General features: G+C 37.9%; 1 protein-coding gene across 5 annotated transcripts in view; it reads left to right on the forward strand.

The window, feature by feature from the left end:
- Window positions 1–7,347: 7,347 nt before the first annotated feature.
- Tiparp (TCDD inducible poly(ADP-ribose) polymerase) overlaps window positions 7,348–24,583 on the forward strand; it is a 28,371-nt gene continuing 11,135 nt past the window's right edge. For 3 of the 5 annotated variants that reach the window (XM_063249234.1, XM_063249236.1, XM_063249237.1), the window contains exons 1-2: window positions 7,348–7,531; window positions 10,162–11,119. In XM_063249234.1, coding sequence (XP_063105304.1) covers window positions 10,203–11,119 — 917 coding nt within the window. In that variant the 5' untranslated portion in view covers window positions 7,348–7,531; window positions 10,162–10,202. Of the gene's footprint in view, window positions 7,532–7,908; window positions 8,037–8,302; window positions 8,413–10,161; window positions 11,120–24,583 lie in introns of those variants that run through there. The other 2 variants (XM_005008658.4, XM_063249235.1) reach the window with 2 other exon arrangements.

Raw genomic sequence — 24,583 nt, forward strand, 5'->3', positions numbered from 1 at the left:
ACTGGGGAATTCACTTTTTTAAAAAGTAGAGGACATCTTGTTTTTTTTGTCCCTATCATATTTTAGATGTGCCCGAAGTAGAAACAACTGAATTTCTTCTAAATACTTCAAGAAATCTGGTGCTGGTAATCTTGTGTGACAATATAGTAGACTTAATTTCCTCTCTCTGAATTCTTCCTTATAAATCTCTATTAGGTTACTTACCAGAGTATATTTGTTTTCGTATTAAGCCACATCTCTAAACCACCTCCTCTTACCCTCAGTTATTCTAAAAGACCAATATATCCTAAAGCAGTAGCATCAAGGGAATTTCCAGTACAGAATCCCTTTCCCTTTCCTCAGAGATTCAGATCAGGAAATGTAGGGTGGGGCTGGGAAATCTGCAGCACACTTCAATGGTTTGGGATGACCAATTTATGAACTTCACTGTAATAAACTGACAGAGCAGAGACTGTCTTAGTCACCATTGCATAACTAGTGACAGGCACACACCTGATGAATGTATATTGGATCAATTAAATGAATGATCTGAAAAACATTTGAGGATTTCTTTAAGGGAATTGTCTCATACAGACTCAAAACCAGTTCCATCAGACAGCACTTTCAGTAAGTGTGGTAAGACTTACTCAATAGGTCTAAAACGGGAGGAAATCCAAGAGCATACTTGACTTTCCCAATACTATGAAAATAAGCAGTTCAACAGATAATTAGGCAATTTACAAATGCAAATCTCAGATAACCAGACTATTCTGTGAACTTGCTTATGCATCTTAAAACTTACTCTGTTCCTAATTTGTGGTTTATTTTCTCCTCCGCCTTTCTCAGGCAGAGGTAATCTGCAGGCTCACTACAAGCAAAGATACAGGTGAGTTTTAGGAGAGAAGACATTATAACTGAGAAGTATTTTTAAAAATTGGAAGTAGTCTGCAAAATGGATATTCCATAACCTTATAGAAAATATGAATTTTAAATTTATAGTTATCAAAACATGTTTAAGAGAGTCTATAAACCAGCCTACCTCTGTGCATTTAATTAATTTACCCCCTGTCATGCTGATTAAATCCCCTACCCTGAGTTATTCTGACAATCCTGGGCAGCATCTCCTACCAACACCTCACTTGAGATGAATGAATTTCAGCCAAAATCTTTTATTGCTCTAGAATCCCAAGAGTACAGACCTCCCTCTCAGGAAAAGAGAAAATCTTCCTTCTGCTAGGCTCAAGGAATCAGCTCATTATTAACAACTGTAAGAGAAAGTTTTTAAAAATAAATTTTATACTTTTAAAAACAACTCTAATTTAGTTACCTACAAAGTAACAATTTGGTTTTTTTCACTTTGGATTTATTAGCTGCCTGCACATATAAACCTTTTTTGAAATTTGCGCCCTTGTATAAAGTCATAGAAACCATTATAGCTCAAATTTAGCGTTCGTAGATAAGGAGTTGCTTGTCTACCATTTATGTAAGTTGGCTGTATTCTCCATGTGATTTCTATACAGGGTACTAAAAGACAAACTCCTATTTTCAAATGTCAGTCTTTCATTGTGTTGTCTTAGTCATGATGGTCACTGTTTCCTTTTTGGTGTGGCAACCAAAAGCAATTATATTTCCCAGCAGAACAATGTTGGGAAATTAACTATTACATACTAATAATCATGAAAACAGAAAGTAACAGATATTGATACTTATAGTTGACAACACTTGGTATTAATGAGTATGAATACTATAGGCCCTTGGTTACTTGAAATTTTGGGAACAGAGCTTGTCTTTATGTTAGTAAATCACTCACTGGGAATATTCTAATGTACTGATCAGTTAAGGTAAATGCAGCAGAGAGAATAAGAGAAATTAGCAAAGAAAGTAATACTTGAAAATTAAAATATTTTGATTCTAAAGCACATTTGAAAAGAATTAAGTGGCTTATATAAAAAGTATATATGGGGCTGGGGATTTAGCTCAGCGACATAAAGCGCCTGCCTTGCAAGCAGGCAGTCATGAGTTTGATCCCTCGTATCAATAAAAAGGAAAAAGACCAAAAAAAAAAAAAAAAGTATATACACATATGTCATTTAGTTGAATGAATATGTGTCTTGCAGTTTTATAGAACATTCAGAAGGGGGAAAAAAGAACATTCAGGGCATAGCCACATCTTATTTATCCTGTATTTGTGTAATTATAATATTTAATCCAGTAACTTGAATGTAGTACTGAGTACTATTTAAAAAAAAAAAAAAAGAATTTCGCCAGATGTGATGATACACACTCTAATTGCAGAACTCTGGGAAGCTGAGGCAAGAGGATCCCAATTGCAAGCCCAGCCTGGGTAACTTAGCAAGAGTCTGTCTTAAAATGTAAAAAAAAAAAAAAAAGAAAAGGGTTTATCCTGTTTGTTTGATTTTATTATCTGTGACGGTATGAACAGCGATTTTGAAGAAAACAAGTCAGTATAATAGCCAGTGCTGATTTAATATCATCTTACTCTGAAGTCTTACCATGCTTTTGTTCTTCTGTTTCCATTGGTTCTATCATGTTGTATCTTATTGGATTGTATTAAGTGTGATAGTATAAATAAATTTTCTATGGAAAATGAGATAATAGAGTATCCATTGTTTGTTTTGTTATTTTATGTTTTTATATTTTATGTTTCTGTTATTTTATGTTATTACAATGCCTTGTAATACTTTCATTCTCTTGAATGGTTTTATACTGTTTTGCTCTGTTTGATACTATTGTATATGAAGTTATGCTCAACTGTTTCACAGAAAGAGACATTATGGGTTGTCTTCTGGTGAAATACTGTGTTGCTTAAATTGTTCTGTTCTGATCTGCTTTGTTATGTCCTGTTTTGTCTTAATCTCTTTAAAATTAAAAAAATTAAAAAAGGAATTTTACATAGAAAAAAAAGAAAAGAAAGAAAAAAACTAAAAGAGGGAGCATGTAGCTTTATGCAAAGATTCTGGGTTTAATCTCCAGTACCAGAAAGAAACAATAGTGAACTGACATGTTAAGTAACAAGAAACTAGATAAACAACACATTATAATCACTTGAACTATTAAACAGCTACTTGTTTGAACGATTGGGGCCGGAGCAGGCTCAGTGGTACAGTACCTGCCTGGCAAGCATGAGGGCCCGAGTTCAATTTCTGGTCCAAAAAAAAAAAATTGTGTTAACATGGAAAACTATTTATGATATAATGTTAGGCAAAGTAATATAAATATACATACAATGTTATCATAGAAAAAAAAAACTGAATAAAATAAGATTGTGACAATCTTAGACCGTGACTAATTGTCAACTTGCTGGATTATGAGACTGATAGAAAGTAACTGGGTCATGATGGTGCTGAACTCATCAGTGGTTTAATTCATAGATGTTCATAGCTGAATGTACTGCTACAAAGTGTGGCCCAGTCAGAAGAGAAGAGGTACATCACTGGGGGAGTGTCTTTGTAGGGTACATCTCTCACTGACACTCTTCCTCTGTGCTCGGCCTTCTAGCTTCCATGAACTAAGCAGCTTTTCTCTGCCCCACCTGTCTACCATGTTTCTGCCTTAGACTCAGCCAACTATTGACCAAAACATCTGAAACCAAATAAACCTCTCTTCTTTTAAGTGGCAGATATGATGTATTTTGTCCAGCAATGGGAAAGCTAATACAAAGCCAGATGTTATATCTAAATCTTAAAATGAAACTTTAGAAGATTTAACTATGAGTTTTTTGTATTTTTTTCTTTAGTAAATATTTCTTAATCTTAAATGATTTTTCTGTAGAATTAGCCATAGAGTTGATGCATTGCTTTGTTATAGGTCTTGTATTTCTGACATATTAAGTCATGTTACCATCTGATTTGTAAAGTCTACAAACAAGAAGACTAGTAAGGAGATAACATAATGGTTTCTGTTTTAGGCAAGACTGTGTTCAGCTACACAGCCAAAACAGTATGTTTAAGTGGGGTTTGTTTGTTTGTTTTTGGTACTGGGAATGAAACTCATGATGTTGTGCTTGCCAGGCAGTGCTGTGCCGCTGAGCTATATCCCCAGCCCAAGTAGATATTTATTTTTAACATTTCAGTCCAGATGTAGTCACTTCTGCAGCCACCTCAGGATGTTATGAGTGAACTGTCTTCTATCTTTCTACTCAGCTTTCTTAGCTTTTGACTTCCATCTTTATGTTTTCCACATCGGGTTCACCTTTATTTTTGTCAAGAAGTTCTATCTCCATCCCCATGTCAGTATTCAGGAGACAGGAAGAGAAGAAGAAATGGTAGGAGTGGGTCTATATTCGGAAAGGAAATGTTTTCTAGGATTTTTGAGTATATATCTAGAACAGTATCTTGTGGTCACTCATAACTGCATGGGATCTAGGGAAATGAAAATTTCAACTAGGTATCTTGCCATTCCTCCTCCAGATTGGGGAAGAGTGTTAAAATCTCACTCATAAGAAAGAAAAGGAAAACAAGAGGTGTCTGCTTTAGCCCGTCTCTCCTCACTCGACGAATGTACCATTCTCTACTTCAGGGAATCCCAAAGTCTCATCCAGTTACTACACTGAGCTCAGAGTCCGGAGTCCAGAGTCAGGCTGACAGTACTAGGAGTAAGCAGTCCCCAACAAGAGTGTAGATCCCCACACTCTAGCAATATTTGAAGAAAAGTTACCTGACTTGGTACTATTAAGTACTGTTTAGTGGACAAAGAACAAGATGTTGGTAACATGCCTGTAAAGGAGAAATTGGAAATCGTACAGTGGTTACTGGTCCATAAAACATTAAATTCTGTTGGTTTTTATAGCAACAATTCTAAGCCCTTGGTTAATTAACCTGTTAGTTTCTGGCTGCGTAAGATCCTCCTTTCCATTGTTTTCCATGGATCACACTTGAGGTAGACATTGCAGAGGCCACCTTTTCTTGAACAACCCAAATTCTAGCAGTCTGAGGAACCTAAATCCAACGATGTTTAGTGCATAGCTTACTGCCATTTTTCCCTTTGAGACAACTGACTTTCAGCAAGTATAGTGGTAGTACAGAGATTGAGAAAGGAACTAGTTTTCAATTGCCTCGGGGGTTATAGGTGAGGGGTTAAATTCAGAGCCTGAGGAAGAAAGACTTTTAGAATCCCAAAAGCTTTTATTCTAGAACTTTTTTTTTTTTTTTTTTTGAGATGGTGGTCTTGTTATGTTGCTTAGGACTTCAGGCTGGCCTGGAAAACTTGAGCTCCGGCAATCCTCTTGCTTCAACCTCCGTAAGCAGCTGGGACTACAGGTGGTACCACCGTACCTGACTCTAGAAGCAACTTTTAATTACTAGTTATTCCTAGTTGGATAAAGATAATGGACCCCTTATGTAAGTGATCCTCAATAAATCATATCCCGATTTTCATAGCCTTTTGCAGAGCCCTTCCAGGTTGACCATGGCTACTTGCTTCAGCCAATGACACATTAGTAAGCACGGTGGCAGTAAAGGCTTTTTCTTTTCTTTTTTTTTTTTTTTTTTTTTTTTTTTTTTTTGTCTCTTTTTTATCAGTACCAGGGATCAAACTCACAACCACACACTTGCAAGACAGGCTAAGCTAAATCCCCAGCCCCAGTAAAGGCTTTTTCTCTTGGAATGCTGCCTCTTGGAATCCTAAAATGAGTATTCTATGAGGAATGAGCCATGTGGAGAAAACCAAGGAATAAAGCCAACAGCCTTCTTTCTGCTCCAGGAGTCCTGCCTTCTATCTTTATATTTTCCATACCATGGTCATCTTATTTTTCCATTCAACTCCAACTTCATCCTCATGCCTCATGACATATGTCCCTATTTGAGCCAACCTAACCAGGGCCCAAAGATCCTGGAATACAGATGAGCCACCTGTACTATGCCCTGACTGAATTCCTGCTCCAGAAAATCTGTTATCATGAGTAAATAATTATTGCTTTAAGTCATTTCATTCTGGGGTGACTTGTACATAAAAGTAACTTAAGCACTACTAAAAGCATAAAGAATATAAAACAATCTGATGGAAGAAAATGGAAATAGTCCAAAAGAAGGCATTAAAATAAACAAAAAGAAATATAAAACAGATGTGACAGACAGTAAACAGTAAAATAGTAATCTAAACCCAATTATTTGTTTCTTAATTCTGTGTATGAGATGTGGTCCAAAATCTTGTCTCAAAAAGTCTTAAACCTAGAAATCTGTATTTTTTCACATGTTGGTCTGCATTCCTCCTGTATCATTCCCATCTTAGTTTAATGGTCCTGCCTTGATGTGATTTGAAATGATAAACTTAATGAGGAGACACCACCCTTAATCAGAGCTATTGCAATGTAATAATGGCTCATACCCATAACATCTAACAGTTATCTTTTATTTTTCCACACTTCAATGTTTGGAATTACTAAGACCTTTTTATTTCCTCGTTTGTAGGGATTGTATGAATTTCAGTACTGTTTCTTTCTTCACAACAGAAAACACTAATATACAGAGTTACAATGGAACGCACTTTGCAATGCAAAACCCGCGGCGACTTCACATGGATGTATTTCAGAGGTTAATACACGGGGCTCTGCAAACTCCATGCAGATGGGGATGACTCTCCAGTAGTCTTCTGTGTCTGGCAGGGAACAGGCTCAGTGACAGGTATTTGTTAATTTAACCTAAGCACTGCGATGTCTGTGGACTTTAGGATACATGAATTACGCGCTCTGGTCGCCAAAACCCCAGAGGCAGGTCTCCCCTCGAGGGCAGCGGGGTCAGGTCGCGGGGTCAGGCGGCGGCCGTTGGGGGCGTCCAGCCTGTCCGCCCGTCCGACGCGGGGCAGGCGACCCCGTCTGGCGGGAGCGGCGGTGGCAGCCGTTTGCCTCCTCCCGCAGTCCTGCGGTGTCAGAGGCTGGAGGCGTCTAGTGAGGAGGCAAATAAACAAAGCCAACCGCACCTAAACGGGTCATTCCGTTTCACATCCTCCCTCACATCGGGTGCCTGGTCTCCGCGGAACAAGGTGACCCTCCATTTGTCCGCAGGCAGGAGGAGCCAGCCCCACACTGCGCGCGCCTCCCTCCCCCACAGCCGCGCACTGCACGCCGACCCCCAAAGACCCAGTCGGCTCACGGAAGGACACGCCCCCTCGCGGGAGCTCGGCGGCCGCGCGCGGCACCCTCTGCGCGCCTGCCGGAGCGCGAGCGAGCGAGCAAACGAACGCGCGCACGCGCGCACAGGGGCCGGGCCTCTTTCCCGGCACCCACTGAACGCCCGGCCCCCTCACCCCACCCCACCCCCCGTCGCCCAGGCTCCGCCTCCGCGACGGGGCCGCCGGGAGGAGGCGACCGGAAGCCACTTAAAGCAGAGCTCGAGGTGACAGGCAAGCGAGCTGGATCGGGGCGCGTCCGCGGAGGGTTTCTGCGCTCTCCTCGGTGGAATGGCCAGCGCACGGCTTGTCGCGTCACCAGCTCGCGGTCCCTAGACGCCAGTCTGTACCGAACCCTGTGCCGAAGCCTGCCAAGGACTCTGTCCGCGACGTGGCTTCTGCCGTCCGTTCTCAGCCTCCCGCTGAGGTAAAGGACTCCGGTGGTCACAGGGGCTGAGGGACCGCAGTCCGGATGGCGGGCGCCGGCCTGGCGGCCCCGACCCCCCGCCACAGAGTGCGGGCTCTTGAGGACCGGGGCTACTGATTGCTCAGAGCACTTGAGCACGGAATTCAAGTGGGATCCCATCAGTGTCGGGTAGAATCGGCTCGCACTTCTCAGCACTTTGGACTCCGGCAGGTGTATAAGTGGGAGCGAGGCGCTGCCCCTCGGCTTTTCCCAAGGAAGGCGCGGCGCGGCAGTGCGGGCAGAGCTGGGCAGGGAGGGTGGCTGCGGGAGCCTTCCGGCCGCCCCGCGATCCGGGCTGCAGCCCAGAAGTTTACGGGCTGCTTTCGCGTTAACTTTGCGGGCGCGCTAGCTCGCGCCGATGTCCTGCCCGCCGCCCGCGGAGCGCCCGCCGCGTCGCCCCGGCGCTGCACCCCTTGGGTGTGCGAGCCCCGAGACCCGCAGGACGGTGCTCGGGAGGCGGGTGGAGGTAAGAAGAAATCGAACGCGGACGGCGCCTTGGGCAGCCCCGGAGACGCCGGGAAGCCGAGGACCCTGGGTCGCGGTCGCAACGGAGGGTGGAAGGAGGGCTTGGGGTCTCCCGGGCCCCCGCCGAGGGGAGAGGGGGCGGGGATGCTCGGGAACGCTGGGTTCCGCGGGCCGGCGGCCGCTGCGGCCGAGTTGGCGCGGCCGGCGTCTGTGTTGCTTGCGTCAACCGCCGCGGCCAGCAGGCGGCGTCGCTCGGACCCCGGCTCACCGGCCGCCTCGGAATCGCGCGGCAGAGGCTGGCGGGTAGAGTTTGGAGCCGGCGGTTTCCATGGAAGGTGTGATCGGCCAGGAGCGCCAGGCAACCCAAGCGTCCTGAGGTGTGTAGGGTGGCGCGGTTGTGTCGCTTGCTGCGGGCGACCGGAGGAAGTGCCTTTCCAATCTTTATTTTTCTGCTGTGTAAAGTAATTGAGGAACTAGGTTCTAGTGGGCTTCCCGCTCCATTTGTCTGTCGCTTCTTCCCAGTTTTGTTTCCGAGTTTGACGAAGGGCAATAATAGGAAACGGCTTGTGCGCGCGCGCGTGTGCGTGCGTGTGGCTGCGTGTGTGTGTGTGTGTGTGTGTGTGTGTGTGTGTGTGTATAGACACGTATAAGTTAAATTGGTTCAGTGTCTGTTTTGCCTTCATACAGAGTGTGATAGAGAGTGGTTAATGTGTGTGCGTGGGGGAAGGCACAGGCCGGTTTGGTGCGGTGAAGAAGGGAATACCACAATCTGTGCCAATTGTGCCTTGAGGCAAGAGCACCGAATGATGAATAATAACGCCTGGCTTGGCTGCTTTCCAGTTGATTTATGTCTCATGTCAGATCTCTGAAGCTTTCCCTAACAATGCCAGCTCACACTGAACTCTTCTTTTCCTACTTCTTTCTTTGTACTTGGACTCTTTCTTATATGCCATGCTTATTTGCCCTTCTGAGTCTGATTATTATGCACTTTTTACAAATTAATGAATCTACATTAGATCTTCAACAGTCATTTTTCTGAGACTGGATGTTTATTTTTATTTTTAAATTTTTGTTTTTGACCCACAACCAAGAGCTAAGCATTTAATGGGTGCTTTCTTTTCAATAATTCAGTCAGCAAAATATTTATGTAATAGCCACAGCGCACGCTGTGCGAGGCACTGGACTGATATCCAGGATGTATACTTAATTCAATCATAGGCCCCTGCATCACAGATTTCTTACAGTGTGTTGGACAAAAAAGGATTAATTGCTCATTACCATCCCTTCTCACCTAGCACATTCTCAGTAAATATTTTCAATTTTTATTTTTTAGAAGTGTCTCATTCTTCCAAGAATGTACTCTTTTTGTTTCAGTAGTTCGTTCAGAATTTGAAATCTGGTGTATGATTTTTCAATTAAGATGGCTTTGTTTGTTTTTAAAAAACGAATATATGTAACTTTTCTGAAGAGAAGAACCAGGAGGCCCTTTTCTATATTAATGGGTTTGGCTTCTAACACAGTGTGCATCACGATTAGTGCTAAAGCTAAACATGGAGTGACGATGATTTTGGCAATTGCCAAAGTAGGCCCTAACGTTCTTGGGGAAATTTACTGGAACTATCTGAATATAGAAATGCTTAGCAGGCCTCTGGCTTGTCTCTGAAATAAAACATCTCAGCTGAGAGCCCCTGTTTCCTGCATACACCTTCACATTCATTCACTATTTAACTTTGTAGTTTATCCTTCATTTGATAAATTTCTTTCCCTATTAAGAAATTAAATTTTGAAAAGAAATTAAATTTTGGTCATGAGACAAATGATAGGCAAACTGTTGGGAAGAGAACCACAGAGCTGAGTGGGGACATTTTCTTGCTGTTACCATTTAGACACAATTATTTATACCACCCTACTCAAGTCCTACAGTGATCAGCTGAATTACAAATTGTTGTATATTGTCTACAAATAAATGTCAAAGGCATGTTGAAAGTCACTGTCTCATCTACTTTTCCTTACCTGTTACAAGATTTTGAATAGCCAAGGAACTTAGTAACACATCAGCACAAAACATTTTAATGAATGAATGGGATTCAGTTTGTAAATTATTGTCTTTCTTCCTTTCCTTATAGGATTTTTAGACTCTGAGGGACAATTGGAACTAACCCACATCATGGAAATGGAAACCACTGAACCTGAGCCAGACTGTGTCGTGCAACCTCCCTCTCCTGATGACTTTTCATGCCAAATGAGACTCTCTGAGAAGATCAGTCCATTGAAGACTTGTTTTAAGAAAAAGCAGGATCAAAAGAGATTGGGAACTGGAACCCTGAGGTCTTTGAGGCCAATATTAAACACTTTGCTAGAGTCTGGCTCACTTGATGAGGTTTTTAGACCTAGAGACCAGAATGCAGATGAGAACAACTTACATGAACCTATGGTGAAAAAACCCCTGGAAATCAATCCATCGTGTCCACCTACAGAAAACAGCATTCCTGTTCTGATTCCTGATGGGACAGATGTTGAAGGCCAAATACCAGAAGCCCATCCATCCAGTGATGCTCCAGAACAAGTGGTTCCAATTCAGGATCACAGCTTTCCACCAGAAACTATCAGTGGAACAGTGGCAGATTCTGCAGCGGGGCACTACCAGACTGACCTTTTGCCCCCAGTTTCAAGTGATGTTCCTAGTAGTCCTGATTGCATAGACAAAGTCATGGATTACGTTCCAGGGGTTTTCCAAGACAACAGTTTTACAATCCAGTACATTTTGGACACCAGTGATAAGTTGAGTACTGAACTCTTCCAAGATAAAAGTGAGGAGGCATCCCTTGACCTCGTGTTTGAGCTGGTAAACCAACTACAGTACCACACTCACCAAGAGAACGGAATTGAAATTTGTATGGACTTTCTCCAGGGCACTTGTATTTATGGCAGGGATTGTTTGAAGCATCACACGGTCTTGCCATATCATTGGCAGATCAAGAGGACAACTATTCAAAAGTGGCAGAGTGTATCCAATGATTCTCAGGAGCACTTGGAAAGATTTTATTGTAACCCAGAAAACGATAGAATGAGAGTGAAGTATGGGTATGTATTAAAACAGTTTATAAGACTATTAAATGCTGTAGAGAAGGTAAAGAAGCTAAAAGCTTAGTATGGTGCTTTCTTTCAGTAGTAGCAGGTTTTATTCTTTTTTCGTCTGTCATTCTTTTGGCTCTATGCTATCCTGATTTTTCATGGTGGTTGAATGCAGGCTATTTACCTAACTAAACAATGAAGGTTTTATGATTTGAACAATTCAGTTGTCATTCTATTCAGTATGCATATGACCAAGAAGTTGCACATATATTGAATGTTGTAAATCAAATACTATTTTAATCACACAGGAAAACTTGCTTTTGAAGGAAAACCCAATGGTGGTTGGGTGACCATTATAGCGTAATGCATATGTGACTTATTTAAGTTTATATTTTTGCATGTTGAATACCTGTTGTTGTTTTTTAAGGAAAATAGTACTGGAGATTTTTTGTGGTATAAACATTATGAATGGTTTAGAAGTTCTTCCCATACTTACGAATCATGCCAAAATGCATTAAATCTCATGTTAGTTTCCTTTTAAAGCTGTTTGTCTTTCATTTTATAAAGTAAATTTTTCCAGGGGCTGGGGATTTAGCTCAGCGCCATAAGCGCCTGCCTTGCAAGCAGGCAGTCGTGAGTTCGATCCCTGGTACCGATAAAAAAAAGAAAAAAGTAAATTTTTCCACAATTCATAGTACTTTGTTTTAATTCTGAAGGAATCATCACAGTGAGTAAAGGGGAGAGCTTAAGCTGCTACTACCTGTCTTCGAACTTTGATTTGCAAGACTATACATACACACTTAAAGTTCTCCTAGCATAATTGTCTAAGCAAGATTCATTGACAGAGAACTGATATTTCCACATCTCAGGTTTTCTTCATTTGAACTTTATATAAAATGAAGAAAAAGATAAGTTGCCACGTGTAAAGTTGCTAGTATAAAAATGGTTGTATAGAAAACTTTAGGTTTCTAAACTGCTTCTTTGGTTAAAATGTGTGATGTTAAAAGTTATTTGGGTATGACTAAGATTATAGAGTTGAAATTTGAGATCATGAGAGCAATCTGGTAGCACCACAGATAATGAATAGACTACAATAGTACTGAGAACCATAACATGCAGGGGGAAAATCAGGAGAAAAATTTCCTTGAGAGTCATCTTTGTTTACAAATAAGTACTCAAGTGCCCAGAGAGTCAGCACATAGTGGCAGGAAACCATTTACAAGTTGTCTGATTTTTGTGGGTTTTGCTGTTAGCCATCTGTACCCTGACACAGTGCCAGAGCATTGTTGATGTTACAAAAACTTGGTCCTTTTTTTTTTTTTTAATTCCCATTTAGTATTAGGTAAGTGATTTTCTTTTAGATTTCAGTATTTCCCTCACATAGTACCCAGGTCTGTGTGTCTTAGCAATTTATCATGAAACTAGACGTTTTAGTCTTGTTTTTCAAAATGGAGGTAAGGAACAAGATAAATAATGTAAGGCTCAAGTTCAAAGGAATATAGAAGATCCCTTGAGATGAGAGTAAGGTCATATCAAGAGTGTAGTTTTCCATAGTATAAGTGTATTGTTATACATCTATTAAGATTTTACCTTGTTAGGTTTGCAGAAATCTTAACAATAAAAGCTTGGTTCTTTTAACTTATTTTTTAGAGCCAGCATTGGAAAGGAAAAATATTTTGCATTTTAAAAAAAATTTTTAAAAATTTTATCCAAAATTTGTTGCCCTGAGCTAGCAAATGGAATTGCTAAATTAAAGGCAATTAATTATGTATACTTTTAAAGCCACTTTGATCTGTTTCCAGCTTGTAAAACTCTCCAGTACATGGTCTCCCATTTTATTCTCTTGAAGCAAATTTCCAGTCTGCTGAGGACTGAGCATCTTGGTACATTTTCTGTTTGAATTGGTCAGGAAGCAAACTAGCAATATTGTCTAGCACCTTACTTTCTGTTACCATGAGCAAGACAAAATAGTCATTTTGGCCCCAGAAAACCGGGAATTCTTAGGTCAGTAATGTATTGTGTGTATTTATCCTTACATAGATACAGGCCCATAAACGTACATTGTTGGAACAGTTATCACTGATTTGATTTCCATATCAGTTTTAATGAAATAATCTAATATTTGTTTGACACTTAAGGAAAGTATTGTTATTGTAATTAATGCTGTTACTACTACATTGTAGTGGTTCTTTTCTGATAAAATAGTGTGAACTTTTATTAATCACTAGAGAAGTGAAATTCTCAGTGAATCACAAGAAGAAATATAAGATTGTAAATAACAAAGTGTCAAAAATTAGGCTTTGGGGAAGTTGAGTTGTGGTCATTGCAACCTGGTTTTCCTTGTATTCCAAAACGATGTTGTGTTTCCTGGCAACAAGATGCAGATAACGGCATGTTGAGCCTTGCTGAGAGATTCACAAACAAGCTGGAGCAGCCCAGGTTCACATGGTTACCACATTATTTGGCTAAAGCTATTAATCTCTGTGGTCAGGCCTGTAAAGCTGGTCTATCTGTGCGGATTGCACATACCAGGAAGTGTGTGTTCAGCTGTGTATATGTCCAAGTTGGCTCCAGTAGTCTTTAAATTCAAAAATAGTGAATAATGAATGGCATTTGGTTTACTTCACTTGTTTTCAGTCATTTCCATGGCTTAGTAAATTGTTAGTATATGCTATATCCATAATATTGTTGTATGGAATTTGGGGAAAGTTCACAGATTAAGTCTCTAGCGGAGAGAAAAGTTCATGATTTCAAATTATGCAGATAAAACTCTTGATTTTGATTTGCAAATATGAGGATTTAACACCTGAGTTTATCTAAATTCGATATATAGTGTTCATTTCAATTAGAAAGGAAAATTAATGAGATAAATTCAGTTCCCTTTCAGTTCTTTGGTCAGGATGCTTAGATACTAAAAACACATTTTAAATACATTTTATAATATATAAATATATAACATTTTATAATATATAAATAATAAATGCTTATTTGGTTCATTGTAATGAAATATTATATTATCACCTTTGCTTTCCCACTCTACTATTGTACATCTGCAGATGTTTATTGTGAACATCAACTGGAGACTAGTCATATATATGAACTGCCTAGATTTGATGTTGAGGCTTTCATACATGGAATGGGCTTTGAAGAATTTCAAAATTCCAAAATGTGCAATTGAGAATACAACACTGAATATTAGACTTTTTTTTTTTTTAAGAAAACACAATCTTCACCAGTTTAAGCTCTTACCCATAGTATAAGATGATGTTGAATGACAGAATTAACCAGTTTAGGAATTGAACTCATGACCTTGTATTTGAACTAACTAGTTTTAAAAGAGCTTCACTAACTGGAATACTACATGGGTAGTTGAAATTGTGGAGACCGTGCAAATCTCTATTTCTCAACCAAGATCCCCATTAGATTTGAGTCACATTTATATTGGAGAGTGTGCCAGAATCAACTTTTAGTTACAGCCATCCAGTGAAAGGGAAGAGGCAGGGACACACTGCAAACCATATTTTAGAGATTACCTGCTTGTGATAAGATGACCAGTGATTACTTCTACTTCTAAATTTGTTGTAGGAGATACAGGGGTGAAGAAAAAGTTGCAGACTGCAAATATGCGGTTAATTTTTTTTCAGAGTACAGAATTCTTTTTGAAATTAGTGTTTATTGATAAAAGAAAGAATTTTACTTATTTAAGATCCGAATCCTAGGGCCAGGAATTTAGCTCAGCAGTACAAGTGCCTGCCTGGTGAGCTCTAGATCGTGAGATCAATCACCACAACCTAAATAAATAAATAAATGATCAAAGCGTAGATTATTGCCATAGCCTGAATTACTGAGTGATTTTAATTGCTAATTGCTTTTAGGGATTTTTTTTTTTTTTAAAAATCTGTCCAAGGAACAATACCATTAGATGACTTCACAGAAACTGTACGTAAGGGGATGCAAGAAATGCACATTAATGATAGTAGAAAGCGGATATTGTTGTCTATATGACTTACAGAATGAATTATCTAAACTACAGCAAGCTCTTGACTGTAATATACTAGAATAGTTAAATTAGCCAAGTTAGCTGTGGTCTGCACAGCTGTGATGTATGAACTAATTCATTATGTGTTATTGATAATACTAGAGAGAGGAGAACAGCTGAAACTTACTATGCCTTGTGACTTTTTGGTAGTTTTTGAATATACACAGCTGTATGAGTTTAAATTTATTTTAAAAATTCCTGCTAAGAAAGACAGAGCTCCATAAGCAAGAACTGTATTTGAAGTGACTTTCAAAATGTGTGCCTTGTGCTTTAGAGAAAGCAGTCCAATGAATTATTTTTTGTACCTCTTTATACTGCTATTTACATATGAAATAAAACTAATTGCCTTCTATCTATACTAATCTAGGGAAGTTACAGGGTCTGTGTAGAGCTATCATGGAAATCAATAGCAATCATTCATTTATTCCTCTTCTGGCTTTTCATCAATAAGCAGATTAGATTTTTTGAAGCAGCTGTCACCTGGCTTCAGGTTGGGGTCAGTCATTTCCTGATGTATTTATGTTAATGAAAATGAACCTTGCAAAAAAGCAAAGATTTACAACTTTCAAATCAGACATAGAAATAGAATAGGCAATGCCTAAAAATAATTGCATAATACATTATGTATTTTATTAAGTCCAAATCTTTAAACTTTTACTGTAAGTAAGAAAGAGAATAGTATAAGAGCATTTAACATTTTTAAAAACTTCATTCTGCACATAGCAAATAGCACATAGCACATAAAGTATGCAAAAAAATGCTATTTTTGTTGAACAGTGCAGTGAGACCCTGTAAATCTTACTTCCTATTTCTCATCGCACTACAATTTCTAGATTCTAGATTTACATTCTACCATAAAGCAAAGGTAAATTCATAAATTCGTTTGTGAGTTTTTGATCATGGTCTGTGGTTTCTAATTTGTTGCAAGTTTAGAGGCTCTTTCTAAAATATGAAGCAATGTGTAGTATGTAAAAACCTTAACTGCCCAAAGAATGCTGCTGAAATCCAGCCATTTGAGACTGATTATTTTCCTGTGGCCTTGTTATTTCTTAGACCCTGATCTGAGACCATATGATTCTGCATTCTTTTGATGATTTTGGATTTCATTTAAATTAAGACATTAGGTTCTCTTAACCTAGGCCAGCCTCCTTTAATGATTACCAGTCTCTTATTTGTGAGTTGTGGAAGGAAAACTAATATGTGGATATAGCACTTATTTTTACAAAGGAAAATAAAAACTTCGAGTTATCTGATGATGATTCTGCTACAGCTCTCTGAAAGGCTGCTTCAAATTGGACACTGATAAATTTTGAAAGGAACTTGATTTGGTTTTTGTTTTGTGTGTGTGTTTAGTTGTTTTGTTTCTTTTTTGAGGTGGGGTCTTGCTACATGGTTCAGGTTTGCATTAAAATCATCTGTAGCCCAGGTTAGCCTTGAATTAGGTAGTAATCCTCCTGCCAAATCAGTCTCCTGAACGCTGGGATTATAGGTGTGTGCTACCACACCTGGCAAGAAATGTGGAAGTCTATATAAAGTGAGTATAGAAAATTTTGTTCTTTTGGGTTTTTTCTTTGTCTTTTTAAGACAGGGTCTCTCTATGCAATTTAGACTGGCCTTGAGTTTACTTTGTATCCCTGGCTGGTCTCAAACTTATGAGGATCCTCTTGCCTCAGCCTCTGGAGTGCTAGGATTACAGGAGTGTGTCACTATGGCTGGCTGAGATTTTGTATCTTTGAAAGGCAGTAGAATGGTGAAGATTGAGCTGTTTTCTGTTTTATTCTAGGTTTGAATTTATTAGGTAAATAGTCTGTTCTTGAGTTGAATTATACTTTGCAACACCATAAACATAGACTGTACAAAGGAATACAATACATTTCAGGCTCATCAGTTTTAGGAGCAAACTACATTTTATTCATTTAGTTTTTTTGAGACAGGGTCTATGTCATTCAGGCTGGCTTTGAACTCACTATGTGACCATACTGGCCTAGACCTCATAGCAATCTCCTGCTTCAGCCACCTGAGTTCTGGGATTACAGACATGTGCCACCATGCCCAGTATAAATTGAAGAATTTTCTTAAATTCTGCTTTTAATATACACCAATTTTTATATTTAGGTTATTTATGGCAGTGCTTTCTAGGAAATAGGAATTACATCACATACAAAGTCAGCCTTATTTAAGGTGTTAAAAACCTAATTCAATGTAACCTCTGAAACATTAACACTTCAATTAATAAAGTCTTTGTTAATAGTGGAATTTGAAATTGTAAGTGGTGGTTCTCAAATACATTTTGAAATTTTTAAAAATTAAGGATTCTTTGGAAAATAACCTACAAACTCATTATTTTGTAAACTTTTATAGTAAATCCATACAAAAGATAGTGTTACCAATTTGATACAACCAATTCTCTGACCAAGAACTCATGGTTTAGAAGCTGATGACACCAATAAATAGTTAAATGTCAAAGTTCCATTTTTCGTTGCTTTATCTAGCTAGTTACTGTTGCTGAAACAAACATGGTAGAGAGTTAAGTAAGTATTCCTATATGCTGTTTCCACTCAATGGAAATGTGTCTGATTCTTCATTCTTTCTCTGCTCTAGACTGCTAGTAACACCCACTTGACCAATAAAGAGCCTTTGCAAGGTTATCACAATGAAAGGATAAAGTCTTAGAATATGAGAGTGACTGCTCCCTTTTATAGTCTATAGAAACCAGTGACTTTCCAGTATCTGTGACACAAAAGTTTACCTCTCAAGACTTAAATTATCTGAGAAGTAAATTTGTATTCTTTATGCAAATAAAAGTGTTTTGTTTTGGTGTCATTGCTCCTGAGCGAACATAAAGTAGCATACGTGTTATGTTGGTTGAAACAACACTTCTCTTACCGATTAGCTATTCCTACAGGAATTTCCCTTTATTACATTAGCCATATTTTCTTTTTCTTTTTCCATTAACTAAGAAAATTCTTATGTTTTCCCTTCTCATTAGACATACGGGCATAGAGTTCTTTGCTGCTTTAGTAGCACTGAATAGTTTGTAAAGAATGTCAGGGAGGGGAACCCACCCATAGGTGAACTTTGCTTGCAGCAGGAGGAGGGTGTGTGCTTTCAGACTTGCCTGCACCCTGGGATCTTCACAGCTCCTGCAGCTGATCAGGGTGTAGAGGGCAAAAAGCACAAAATACCCTAAATAATTTCCTGCTGCGGTTGGTCTTTGGTTTCTGACTGTCACCTGGTATAGCTGTTTCATTTCCAGGCATTGAGCAAATAAAAATAAGCACTAAAGAAATTACTTGGTTTGCCTTTCAGAGTTTGATTACTCATGCTAATAAAGACTTTCTTGAATCTGGGTAAAGTAGTAAGACAGAAGGAGCTTTGCTCGTTTGCTTTGTGATATTTGGGTTATGCAAATACTGCCAGACATCAGTAGCATTTTTTGAAGTGTTACTAAAAAAGTTTTAGATTAATCAATGAAATTGAATCTGTCAGAAAAACTTGACTTTGCCTCTCTTCCATGAAAAGTTACTGATGTTAGACTTACGGTGACAGGTTTTGTGATTACAAAGCCTAGATTATAAAAGAAATTTTCAGTATCTTTTCAGTTAGTTTTGTTTGAGAAATTTGCTTTAAAAACTGTCAAAGTGATAAATTCTTCATATAGCTTTGTGTCTTTGGGTACAAAACAGTTAAAACATGTGTACTTACCTCGTGGTTCTTGGCACCAAATACATAATAGGCCATCGAGGAGTATATTTCCAGTTGTTTTATTTATCAGTAAATTTATCTGGACAAAATGGGGAAGAAAGACAAGGCTAAGTAAGAGAACATTTTAAATAAAACCCTTTTTTGGGGGAGTTGTTTATAGTTTACACATCAAACATGAAAAAAGATACATATTTTACTAGAGATAATTAGAATATATGGCAATTATTTATAATTAGAATTTCATTTCTGTGAAAATGAGTTCTGAATTAAAAGATTATTTGAAAACACATTTTTACAGTTTATCACTTATATTTAGTATTTTTTATATTTGTTTAGGAAAGTTTTATAAACAAGTTTTATATGATTTTAATACCATCAAATTGAAAAAATAATCAGTATGTGTGCCTTGAATATAGAACAGCCTTTTTTATTGTCAACTTAAAAATAAAATATAGGAACCTCTTAGTCTTTAAAAATGTTTCACTTAAAGGAATACTCATTTTCATAACTGTATAATTTAAGATAATGTAAAAGGCGTGGCATGGTTTTTAATCCCAAGCTTTAAAAAAATGTCTTGTGCTTTCTATCCCAGCTGTTTTTATAGAAATTAAGTTTCACTTCCTAAATAGACTACAGATGAGAAGTATGTCTCACTTATAGTTACCTTCTGCTGGTCTCAGGACATGTGATTGAACTTGGATGAAAGTTAAAGCTGTATGACATTTCTGGTATCTTCAGGGCACATGCCTCCATAAATAGATGGCAGTAAGATATTTTGTTAGCTTTTTTCTCTTAAGTGGATATTATAATTTGCTTTTATTGGTTGCATTCATTGGTGGAGATAGCAAGTAAGGACTTCAACATATGATCTTATTTATTAGAAATTTAGCAAAGTAGATGAATTCAAACATGTCTTGGTATCAGAGCTTTTTGAGGAGAACAAGCTGTGTTACGTGTTTGTTGAGTTCCCCTACATTATTTTGGAGAATATACAATTAAACCAAAGTTAAAAAGGGCATATTCTTTAATTTAGAAAAATTTGCCTGCCCCCCTCCCTTTTAACATTCCTTAACCTTCTTTAACATTTTTGCTGCACAGAATGATTTTAAGACCACAGATTAGATGCTTAAGATTTTTAAAATCAGACTTAAGTGTTTGGCACACAGATAAATGTGATTCCAGACAGCATCCTAGTCAGAAACTGATTATATTTTCTTAGAAATTCACATGTTTGTAAAATGTCCCAGAGGAGACCAAGGGTACAGCACACACAGCCAGAATTTTCTCTTAATTATGACACTTTTAAAAAGCTGATCCTGAAAAAGGTCTTGCATTTATCTACCTTGAAACCTTTTGAGGTATTTAAAACCATTAGGTAAATCCGTGATACAAGTTTTGTGTTAGTTTCATGGAGTTTATCTAAACCTCAGTGATCTTGCCACAGTTATGTTGGAGACTCCTAAAAATAGGAAAATTTAATTTGAAATAAACCTTTGATTTTAGTTTGTCCAATAACACAGAGGCTATAGGCATAATAATGTAAACTTGTAATTTTAATTTATGAGTATCTATCTGTCTACATCTACTTCCAAATACAGAGAAGTTCAGTTGTCACCAAGACTCAATATCATCCTATAGAAATTAAGTGTAGAACCTTAACCTCTGATACGAAAAGATGTTACATTGGATTTCAGCATTTATAGGTAAGTTATTTCCTTCCTGAACATTATTTGAAGCAATGTTAGCAAAATCCTAATTAGTAACAGAGTGACAGTTACTGTGCTTCCCAAGGGAACTATGAGTACATAGTTCTTTGAAGCTTAATAACTACACTGCTTCACAAAATGTGTTGGCAGTGTATATTCCATTGGAGGGATATAGAAGCTACCAGGTATTTCAGCATTACTAAATGAGTCCTGGAAACATCAAAGCTAGATATCAAAAACCAGCTACATTTTATGTGCCTATGAAATTTCTTGAGCATCACCAGACATACCCTATCTGTCAGGCTTGTCTTAATACAGTAGCGGAAGAGCCTAAATACTCTCAAAACTGTACTTAATCATGGGGCTGGGGATTTAGCTCAGCAGCATAAGCGCCTGCCTTGCAAGCAGGCAGTCGTGAGTTCGATCCCTGGTACCGATAAAAAGGAAAAAGACAAAAAAAAAAAAACTGTATTTAATCTTTATCCATCATTATGAGCATTAGTTTGGCAAGATATTTTCACTTTATGGTGCAGTAAAAAAATTAAAAAGCTGACTAATTGTGATTGGTTAGTCTCACGAAGGTAGGTGCTCATCATTTGAGGTTACAGGTTTATCCTTATAGAAACTAGTTAATTTTTATAGACTAGAAACCAACATTCTGAAGTCTAACTAGTCTGGTTAAAACTAACCAAATTAGTATTCAGAAAAGTTTATACTTAATTTGAAGCTTTGCTGCTAAATCTGAGTTTTGTGTTTTATTTACATCATCTTCCAACATGAACGAGTTCAGCCTTAGTTAATGCCACAATTTTCCAGTCACCCAAGTCAGAAACGTAGGGCACATCCTAGGCTTTTTTCTCCTCCCCACATGTAATTGTCCTTCCTGCAGTTTGATCCTAATTTCCAAATGTCTCTTGAATCATTGTACTGTCATCATTTGTCTCATGTGCAATCTAATGACTATAAATAGCTAAGTGTAGAATAATATTAATAAATATGCTAAGAAATATCTAGCGAATAAGTGCTAGTCTTTTTATTCTCTCCTACTAAAATAAATCAGCCCTTTATACTACCATCCTTGGCAGGTTGTACTGCTATAAACATGGGTATGTATGTATCACTGTGGTATGTCTTTAACTTTTGAGAACATACTAGAATGTAAAATTATGTACTACAAATATGTACTAATAAAAAATTTTAGGAAACAGTTAAATGTGCACCTTGCTGAAAGTCCACTAGTGATTCTTAATGTCCACAGGATCAAACCTAACCTGTAAACCCAGCATACAAAACTCTTCGTTATCTGGCCCTAACCAACCTCTCCAGGTCAGGATTGTCTCTTATCACCTCTGTCATACACATACCCTTGACCTCTCACATGAACTGCATGTGCTTCTTGCACTTTTCTCATCCCTTGCTTGGTTAGCTTGTACACACTCTTCCTGTGGTGTCCTGCCTCGAGTGGTCTGCCCTGTAGCTGGCTGGATTTAGCATTTCATCCATTCTGAGTTGTCTTGAAACCACCTTTATGCCATATTTCACACTGTGCCACAGGGTTTGCTGTGTACCCTGTTGGTGTTAACGTTGCATTTTATCTCTTTCATCATTACCTGGTGCATAAGCCAGTAACTACTCAATATATCTACTTAAGGTTGTTTTGTTATTTTTTTACAAATTGTTGCATTATCATCTTGGCTTCAAAAACTTATAAGTAGAAAAATTCCCTAACATCTTAGGCTCTTTACTGAATTCCTGAATGTGTGACATTAAGAACTATGTATCCTAGCAAAAATGGTGTATTTACTAATTTGTTTCAAATACACCAGTTTATTGGTTTTGATTCTGATTTAAATGTGTTTGTCATTCACATTGTAGCCTCTTAATTTTCTTCTTAGCATCTGAAAGGCAGAAAAAATGCTTGTGGGCAATACTTCCTGATTTCGTGGGTGTTGGTGTCTTTGCATTGGTAATAAGTGTATGTTGGAAAATTTTTGCTCAATTGTGAAAATATTTGTTGAGTAAGAGGAGAACTGTTCTACAGAATCATTATAAAGTATCTAGACTTTTTTCTTTTTCATGATAGAGTTCTATAGTAGGTATAGTAAATAGTGATTCATTTAGCCACATAATATATTTAGCAAACTCTAAATCCTACTACATAGTGTGTACCTCCCTTACTCCCTTCTGGCCATGGTTCTGTGGGTTGCTTTTTAGGCCAGTTAAGGTTTTCATCCACCAAGATTATAGTGCCTTGTGTTTGCAGAGACCACCCCCACCCCCATCTGTTAACCTCAAGCACTGATTCTTTTGATCTGTTCTCACACATTTTATATTTACTGCTTTGACCTTTTATCCATACCTTTATCAGCACTATACAGTAAATTCCCACTCTTACTATGTTTTAAGGTTCTGAGTCCTTGAACTGTCTTCTCAGCTCGTGGCCTGACAGCTCTCACATTGCCTGTTACATCCTGGTTCACATTTCTTCATCTTCCGTGTATCCTCTAGAGAATGTCTCCTCAAGTTATATGAACTGCTCCTTTCCAAGAAACAAAGCACTTGGAGAACTCTTTTTTCTTTTTCTCTGTACACAACCCTTTCTTTACTCACCACTGATGTTTCATGATACTTAAACTACTCCTAAAATTCTTTTTTACACAAAGCTATCTTGCTGTGATAAAGCCTTTTATTTTTCCTAACCTTTATCTATTCCTGGGTGCCATCACCACTTTCTCTCCCGTAATGCTGTGTCTATTCTTTGTCCTCATATTCCTTGGTTGTATTTGCCATTGATGAATTTAATTGGGCAGATAAACTATTTGGTTTGATACTATATTAGTTATTCCTCTCTTGACATCCCTAGAAAACAAGGGCTAAATCTGTTCTTTGTGTGTTGCCTCATTCAGCCTACCATTACCATTATCACACAGAGATGCTTAAAACTGCTTTTTGATAACAGGAAACAATGGTTTCATAAAGAAGTAGGGTGGGTGTTGAATATTTGGCAACTGTATTCCACACATACTGATACAGATTGTGCAGGAAAAACTTGGCTTTGGAGTTTTAAAGAATTCCTTGTTTAAGGGAGAGCAGGTGGTAAAAATTAATCTTATAAAAGATAATTTTTTTCAAATTTGTTTTTGTCTCTTGTCAAGTCTAGAAAAGCATATTGGAAAAATCAAATACAGCTAAACAGTACTTTGATACATCAATCCCAAGAAGAGCTGATTGTAATAAATTAGGATTTGCTAGAGAAATTTGATAATGCCTAAAGGACTGAAATGCACAGAGAATGTAGCAAAAGCTGTAGTTGTAGATGTCTTTCTCATGCAAATTATTATTTTTGAGGTTTTAGTAATGCAGATTTACACAGATACTGCTAGAATGAAGTCCAAAATAATTTGACACAGCAAAAACATTGGCTGTTTTAATGTATGTTAACATAATGTCTGTTCAGGGCTGGAGATTTAGCTCAGTGGCATAAGTACCTGCCTTGTAAGCAGGCGGTTGTGAGTTTGATCCCCAGTACCGATAAAAATGAAAAAGAAAAAAAAAAAAATAATAATGTCTGTTCTAAAAAAATACTAAGGAAAGTACTAAGACCTTGTTAACTCATTATTGGGGAGAGTTACTAGGAAGTACGTTTAAAGGGGAAAATGTATTTAGAAACTTGAAATGGTCTTAAGATGAGGAAAGATTCATATTTGTTTTCTCAGGTATAACATTAAATTCTCCTGAAGTTAAATGAAGATTGTTTAATATGGAGTTTGATTTAGGTAGAAGAGTTTCAGTTTTGAGGGATTTTTTTTTTTCCTTTTCAGGGTTTCCCAGAAACTCTTCCTTTTAAATGTTAGATTTTATCATTCATCTTTTTACATCAGTGATGAAATGTGATCTTAAATTACATTTTTCTTATTTCCATTTTATGCTTAATTAAATTATATCATTTTAAGGACTGCAACTTATGTTCTTTCTAAGAAAGAAATTGGAGGTGTACGGTAGGAATTTTAAAGGAATATACTG

This window comes from Cavia porcellus, unplaced genomic scaffold (genome assembly GCF_034190915.1).
Source record: "Cavia porcellus strain 051 isolate PalLab524CR breed Dunkin Hartley unplaced genomic scaffold, mCavPor4.1 scaffold_5, whole genome shotgun sequence".
Classification (NCBI taxonomy): Eukaryota; Metazoa; Chordata; class Mammalia; order Rodentia; family Caviidae; genus Cavia; species Cavia porcellus.